At 44.1% G+C, this 8,144-nt stretch overlaps 1 protein-coding gene across 1 annotated transcript in view; it reads right to left on the bottom strand.

Annotated features, from left to right (window-relative positions):
- Positions 1-7,495, bottom strand: part of LOC311133700 (uncharacterized protein) — a gene marked incomplete at its 3' end in the record, with an annotated part of 26,220 nt that extends 18,725 nt beyond the window's left edge. The window contains exons 1-2 of the mRNA XM_084167236.1: positions 7,172-7,495; positions 6,007-6,185 (exon numbers count right to left, since the gene is read on the bottom strand). Of these exons, the coding sequence (XP_084023362.1) occupies positions 6,007-6,151 (145 nt within the window). The 5' untranslated portion in view covers positions 6,152-6,185; positions 7,172-7,495. The remainder of the gene's footprint in view (positions 1-6,006; positions 6,186-7,171) is intronic.
- Between the last annotated feature and the right edge of the window lie 649 nt (positions 7,496-8,144).

The raw sequence follows: 8,144 nt of genomic DNA, 5'->3' as shown, positions 1-8,144 counted from the left end.
TCAGCCCCCTCCCGTACTCCCTGTTCATCCATGACTGCGTGGCCACGCACGTCTCCAACTCAATCATCAAGTTTGCTTACGACACAACAGTGGTAGGCCTGATTACCAACAACGACAAGACAACCTACAGGCAGGAGGTGAGAGCCCTGGCGGAGTGGTGCCAAGAAAATAACCTCCCCTCCTCAACGTCAACAAAATGAAGGAGCTGATCATGGATTACAAGAGACAGCAGAGAGAGCACGCCCCCATCCACATCGACGGCGTCGCAGTGGAGAGGGTCAAAAGCTTCAAGTTCATTGGCGTGCACATCACTGACGACCTGAAATGGTCCTTTCACACAGACAGTGTGGTGAAGAAAGCGCAGCAGCGCCTCTTCAACCTCAGGAGGCTGAAGAAATTTGTCTTGGCCACTAAGACTCTCATGAACTTCTACATATGCACCATTGAGAGCATCCTGTCAGGCTGAATCACCGCCTGGTAAGGCATTTGCACCGTCCGCAACCGCAGGGCTCTCCAGATGGTGGTGCGGTCAGCCCAACGCTTCACCGGGGGCACACTGCCTTCCCTCCAGGACATCTACAGCACCCGCTGTCACAGGAAGGCCAAGATGAGCCTCAAGGACCTCAGCCACCCGAGCCACAGCCTGTTCACGCCGCTACCATCTAGAAGGCGGAGACAGTACAGGTGCATCAAAGCTGGGAAAGAGAGACTGATAAACAGCTTCTATCTAAAGGCCATCAGATTGTTAAACAGTCACCACTAGCCAGCCACCACCCAGTACCCTGCCCTGAACCTTAATCACTGTTACTACTAGCTACTCTACCCTGCACCTTAGAGACTGCTGCCCTATGTACAGTACCAGTCAAAGGTTTGGACACACCTACTCATTCAAGGGTTTTTCTTTATTTTTACTATTTTCTACATTGTACAATAATAGTGAAGACATCAAAACTATGAAATAACACATATGGAATCATGTAGTAACCAAAGAAGTGTTAAACAAATCAAAATACTGTATATTCTTCAATTAGCCACCCTTTGCCTTGATGACAGCTTTGCACACTCTTGGCATTCTCTCAACTAACTTCACCTGGAATGCTTTTCCAACAGTCTTGAAGGAGTTCCCACATATGCTTAGCACTTGTTGGCTGCTTTTCCTTCACTCTGCCGTCCGACTCATCCCAAACCATCTCAATTGGGTTGAGGTCGGGGGATTGTGGAGGCCAGGTCATCTGATGCAGCACTCCATCACTCTCCTTCTTGGTAAAATAGCCCTTACACAGCCTGGAGGTGTGTTGGGTCATTGTCCTGTTGAAAAACAAATGATAGTCCCACTAAGCCCAAACCAGATGGGATGGCGTATCGCTGCAGAATGCAGTGGTAGCCATGCTGGTTAAGTGTGCCTTGAATTCTAAATAAATCACAGACAGTGTCACCAGCAAAGCACCCCCACACCATAACACCTCCTCCTCCATGCTTTATGGTGGGAAATACACATGCAGAGATCATCATAGCGCTTGATGGTTTTTGCGACTGCACATGAAGAAACTTTAAAAGTTCTTGAAAGTTTCCGTATTGATTGACCTTCATCTCTTTAAGTAATGATGGACTGTCTTTTCTCTTTGCTTATTTGAGCTGTTCTTGCCATATTATTGACTTGGTCTTTTACCAAATAGGGCTATCTTCTGTAGGGCTATCTTCTGTAAATAGGGCTATCTCCCCTCCACCTTGTCACAACACAACTGATTGGCTCAAACGCGTTAAGAAGGAAATAAATTCCACAAATTAACTTTTAAGAAGGCACACCTGTTAATTGAACTGCATTCCAGGTGACTACCTCATGAAGCTGGTTGAGAGAATGCCAAGAGTGTGCAAAGCTGTCATCAAGGCAAAAGATTTGAAGAATCTCAAAAATTAAATATATTTTGATTTGTTTAACACTTTTTTGGTTACTACATGATTCCATATGTGTTATTTCATAGTTTTGATGTCTTCACTATTATTCTACAATGTAAAAAATAGTAAAAATAAAGAAAAACCCTTGAATGAGTAGGTGTGTCCAAACTTTTGACTGGTAGTGTACATAGAGTCATTGAACACTGGTCACTTTAGTAATGTTACATACTGTTTTACCCACTTTATATGTATATACTGTATTCTAGTCATGGCTCATTCTATATACAGTCCTTAATTTGAGCTGGTTCCTGCCAGAACAGGATCTGGCACCTCTCTCAGTTTTGGACTGTTTCGTTCCGGAACCCATTTGCCAGTATCTGGTACCTTAAAAGGTACTTGTATCTGGTACCTGAAAAAATACTTTTCACTGTTTGCAATGTAAAAATTCTAATTAAAGCAATCAGAGTTAATTGAAGTTGACTCCTCTGTAATTCTCCTGGCTTCCACCTAAGAAACGTAATGTGAAAACGTGCCTGATATTCTAAGAATGTATCTGTGTTGGGCCAGCCCAGATTATTTGTTTGCACAACATTGCTGGCCATTGCTGTGGTGAGAGAGAGAAGCACATCTGTATCTCTCACAGAACTAGAATGAGATTCATTTTCCCTCTCTCTGCTCTGATAGACATGAGCCTGCAACTCTCATCTCTGCAGCGTTGCACGTCATCATTTATTTCCTTATAGAATCATAGCCGTGGGAAGGGTGTTGGGGGTGCCGCAGCACCCCTGATAAATTGAAATACATTTGTCTAAGTAATAGAATTACTCCTGTCTGTTCAGAACGAAATGAAATAATTCCGAATACTACACCAGGAGTAAGGCTATAATTCTGCCACAGAGGAACAATCGTTTTTTTTTTTTTTTTTATTGCCTAGCTGTGGATTGTGTGTAGCCCAATCACAAGGCATGCCTACAGTCGGGAACGCACAGCAAATCTGTCAGTGAACAGCATGCAGTCAAAACAGGACTTTCACAATACCCCTTCAAATTAGTGGATTCGGCTATTTCAGCCACACCCGTTGCTGACAGGTGTATAAAAGTTTGACTGTCAAATCCATGTATTGGTGTGTGGCCAACAACTTATTTAAAGAGAGACCGTCCAAAATGTCGTGCCATTTAAATTAGAAAAATCCTGCGCACCCCAGAGCGTGACAAAATCAACAGGGAAGGTTTAAGCAATCAATCTTATTTCATCGTGATGACTATAAACTTTTATACTAACATCACAAATCTGAGGTAAAAAGGATGTGCAAGCTTGTGTAAGGTAGTAATACAAACTGTCCACATTAGGGAAATTAGCCCAATAAAAATTGATTTCATATGACAAAATAATTAAACACGTCAATTTATGATGATAGTATATATTGCCCACTCCCAAACTATTGCAACAATGACATCTATTTATCTCTCACTTAACCATTTAGAGAGTTTAAAAATGCTCTCAAACACAATTTAACTGGGCGTTCTAGACTAGAGCCTCCATAGTCTGTGCAGCAGCCTGAACGTTTGACGTCCCTACTCTAAACACACTGCAGACACCCTCAGCAAAGCACTGAACATTAAGACCACCATCTGCAAAGCATCAAACCATAGAAATGGAAGAAAAGAGAGAACCAGCTCAGGACTAGAGATCCAGTAGGGGAGAACAATGTCTAGATTCTCTTCACTCCAAGGACCAGCCATGGTTGAGGAGCAGTGCAGCCTCTGCATCTGTGCTTTCCTGCATTCTCTAGGCCAGCAGCTACAGTAGGCCAGTTCAGCGAGGGCCAAATGTGTATCAGAGTTGGAGAGGTTGGGAAAACAAATTCCCATGCTTTTTCATAGTTCAACTTTGTCGTAATGGGGCTGCGCACCCATGGGGCGGCGCACAATTGGCCCAGCGTCGTCCAGGGTAGGGGAGGGAATGGCCGGCAGGGATGTAGCTCAGTTGGTAGAGCATGGCGTTTGCAACGCCAGGGTTGTGGGTTCGATTCCCACGAGGGGCCAGTATGAAAAAATAAAAAAATAATGTATGCACTCACTAACTGTAAGTCGCTCTGGATAAGAGCGTCTGCTAAATGACTAAAATGTAAATGTAATGTAAAAATGCCTCAAACTGCACCAAGATTATTTCCATCAGTGAAAGAAAGCAAATTACACATCACAGCCTTTAACACACACACACACACATCCTCCCACATGGTTTTAAGAGCTGTAGAGAGGAGAAGAAGACAGATATAGAGGTGGAATGGGGGGAGAGAGACAGAGAGAAGGGATACAGTTGGTGGTATTTAGAATGGGATAGAGAGAGAGAGAGAGATCTATCAACATTAGCATACAGCGCGGGTATGTAGTGATAGAGGGGGAATAGTTGGACAGCAGGCCTTGAACCAGCAATCCTGCAGTTACCTGTACAGGGCAAGCACATTACCTCCTGTGCCATAAGACCTCTGGGCAGATGCACAGAGAGAGAAAAGACAGTGACATTTGCATATGAAACCAGGGTAGTAGCAGACCTTTTGGGCAGAGCACAGCACTGCTGCTGATGAAGCTAGACCAAATAAGAAGTCAGGACCACTCTCCACACACAAACACACATCCCTGTGGTACCAGTTCAGGTAGCAGAACTCAATGGGCCCTGTGTGTGTGTGTGTGTGTGTGTGTGTGTGTGTGTGTGTGTGTGTGTTCTCCTCTTCTGACACGGGCCCAGTGCTGGTCTGGGATTCTGTGAGGGATTGGGGGACAGTTAAGTGATGAAAGCAGGTACTTGTTACCCTCTGTGGCAGTGAAGCCAGTCCTCATTCCCCACTCCCATCCCCTCCTCCTCCTCACCCACCTAAACTCATACCCGTCCTCCCAAATCAACGCACCCCCTTCTCGCCCCTTCCTAGGTGGTTAAGGATAACTTGTACGTGGAGCTAGTGGTTAGGGAGAACTGCATTTTGGGGACAACACACTCTGTGAAGACTGAAACTAAACACAAGACAACACAACTTAATTACCTTAAATAATATGTCTCATTATCTGATGGCTTACTTCAGGGGTTCACCCGCGACCATTTTCTGATATCAAAACATTTTGTGATCAAAGTGATGTAAATAAAGGCCCATGTTTACTTTTTTAATTGGGGCTATGACAGTGTATTAAAAATCAGTCTGACAGTACTTTTGACAGTATTTGAATCTGAAGGAAGTATTGTTTGAAGTGACTGAAATGCATCAGAAAGGTATTTGGAAGTACAGAAGATCATCAGGCAATCTTTTTGTATGATATTCTGTGTAGAAAAGAACATAGTCATTGATGATGTTCTTTTTGCCCCAGTCTGATTTAGTGTCTGGTCTTGTCCACTCTGTTCTAATGAGTCCTACGTGGCTTGAGGGAAACATTCCGTTTTTTTTGGTGACCAACTTTTTATTTAGTTTGTAGCTTAACCGTTCAAAAGATAGAGCCACATTTGTAGGAAGAAAACAGAAACCACTCTGTTTATTACAACCGCATCTAGCGGCTACCTGAGGTTACTGACGTAACCCCGGTTCTATGAACCAAGAACAATTTGTATTGGATTTTTGATTTTCACTCGCGACCCCATTTTCTTTTCAAATCAGGTGACCCCACATAGGGTCATACCCCTAGTTTGGGAAACGCTGGCCTAATTACATATCTGATGGTTAGCCACAAAGCGCCGGAGGTGTGTGGTGTGGTGTGCGTGGGTGTGTGCGGTAGACAGTAGACACACATGCATCCACATGTTTCTATGTTATTGTGTTCTTCTAGAGTCTAGATCCTAGTGTTCTGGGTCGAGACTTGCCCTATAGAAGTCTCCTCCCACCACAGAGGATTTTTGTGGTGGGTTCCCATGGCAACAAACCACTTGACATCCCAGTTCACTTCCCTAACTCCTAACCACATCTCCCTCTATCCTATCTTAAACAGCTCTGTACTCTTACCAGGATTTATTTACTGCACTGTCCTTATGTACAGGATGGCACTTGTCAAAGAAGCTTAGCATCATGCAGTGACGTTACCTTCCCTTAGACCTGGAGTACTGTCAATGACACACCAGTTCACTCACCTGTGGTGGGGGTGGGGGTTGTACTGGGGGTGGGGACTGGAGTGTCCGTGGGGGGGTGGGGGGGTGGAGTGGGGGGACGTGGGTCCCCATCATCAGGGGGCTCAGGTGAGCTGACAGGGGGGCTCCTCTCCACATCCATGGGCATAGCACACTGGGGCTGGGGGGAACAGGAGTCAAGCCTGAGACAGAGACACAGAGATATAGTCAGAAAACACACATCCATTCTCAGATGGTACATGTTTTGTCTCTAGTGTTACAAGACAGAGAGGGTTGATCATGCTCAGCAGAGCACCCTCAGCATTGAAACAGAAAAATTAGAAAATCTACCAAACAAACAAAAACTCTAACTTCCATACAGTGTTTGTATCTCATAAATGACCCTTTCCTCAGAATGTTGAAAATGTTTCAGAAACAGTGTATAAAGTGCAGAAGTTGGCCAACATCGAGGGATTCGAGAGTGCCAGCTCAGCTGCATGTACGTGACCACCTCTGCGGGACAGCTGTGCCTCCGCACCCTCACGCTCCTCATGCAACACACATCGCAAGGCCTCTGTCACAGCTCAATATGTAGTACAGCAAGTTAGCCATTCACATAGGCTATTCATATTTCATGTATTGCACTCTCATGGGACACGAATCTCCACTTCTCCTTTCTCATGAGTCATGACTCTCTGGACTCATTCTAGAACTTTCTTGGCCAGAATTGATTTCGCCATGGTCGACAAAAAAACAAGTTCATCTTTTATTCAATGGGCTTCTGCACTTTTAGTCATCTAAACTGGCTTTACACTTTACAGTTACAGTAACATATTATCTCAATGGCATCTGAAATATGTGCTTCCTACAAAGGTGATCTGATAATAAAATCTAAATGCTATCAAACTTTGAATGACTTAAGCTATTTTAAAACATTTAAAGACGTTAGAAAACTTTATGAAGTTGGCAAAGTCCTCAAGTTTTATACAGCTGTGTTAAGCTGAAGGCATCTTCATATTCTGTTTACCTTGTATTACATGCCTGCCCTGGTTTCTCCTAACGAGTCCATGCATGCTCACCCTGAGCCAGCCGACTCAACCCTGTGGGTCCTGTTCAAAGTAAATTTATAATAAAGCAAAAGGCGAGGAGTTGGACAACAACATGTTGAGAACTCCCCAAAACCACTTACTTAGTGTTGGCTGGGAGTGGGACACGGGTCACTCAGTGTTCGCTAATTCATTTTCTGACCCCTTTCCCAGGTAGACTCTCCTCTCCTGCTCCTCTCACTTTCCAGTGATCTCCACTCTTCTGCTCTCCTCTTATCTAACTTTCCCGTCTCGAAATCACCACAACTCTTCTTCTCGTCTTCATAAAGTCCTTAATGGAATAGTTTTAGCGGATTTATCGATGCAAAAGTGGATTTAGGACTTTGTCCGAGAAGGTTTTCTCTCCTTTCAAAGCGAACCCACTCCGCGACACTAGTTCAGTCTGTGCCGTTCCTCCGCCTGTCAGTGCAGTGCATATGTGGGTTCGAGCTCTAAGGGCAGTCCCCAGAACAGTCTTTGTCTCGGGTACAACTTTCTGAGCGCTTACAGAGGTTTGACAGTTACAGCGCAGCTCTTTACAAAGTCCCCAAAAACGTTTCTAAACTTTCCAAACTCCCGATTTGTTGTTGCAGAAAGTTCAGCTTTGAAACTTTGGATATCATCAGCCTTGTCCGTCCTTCATTCACTCCTGTCTTTCTCTCCTTCCCTCTCTCTCTCTCCTCTCAAATGCTTGTCTGGAGACAGCTCCAGTCTGTTAGACAGGAAACTTCAGTCAGCACTGATAACCGCGCTTCCTCCAGGCACAAACCCCTAACCTAGAACCAGAGACTAATACGGGATCTCGGATGATTTCAGATGCGCTACACATTATTATGCATGCCTCAATATGATAACTAGGATTAAGATAGCAATGTTTATTACCGTATTGGGATAATATAGGCCTAGTAGCCCAATTAGCAATGATCAGATATTGTAAATGTGAAATTGCTGGACTATGTAATACAATAGTATATTATGATGTATACACTACATTTTTTATAATAATCATAAATACTCTCATTTTAAATAATTTATCCGAAAAGGCTAGCCTAGGCCTACTTTATGCATGTCAGGACC

The sequence above is a fragment of the Coregonus lavaretus genome (genome assembly GCF_964263955.1).
Source record: "Coregonus lavaretus genome assembly, chromosome: 8".
NCBI classification, from domain to species: domain Eukaryota; kingdom Metazoa; phylum Chordata; class Actinopteri; order Salmoniformes; family Salmonidae; genus Coregonus; species Coregonus lavaretus.
The sequence above is the reverse complement of the archived record's forward strand: the minus strand, read 5'-3'. Positions and strand labels throughout refer to the sequence as shown.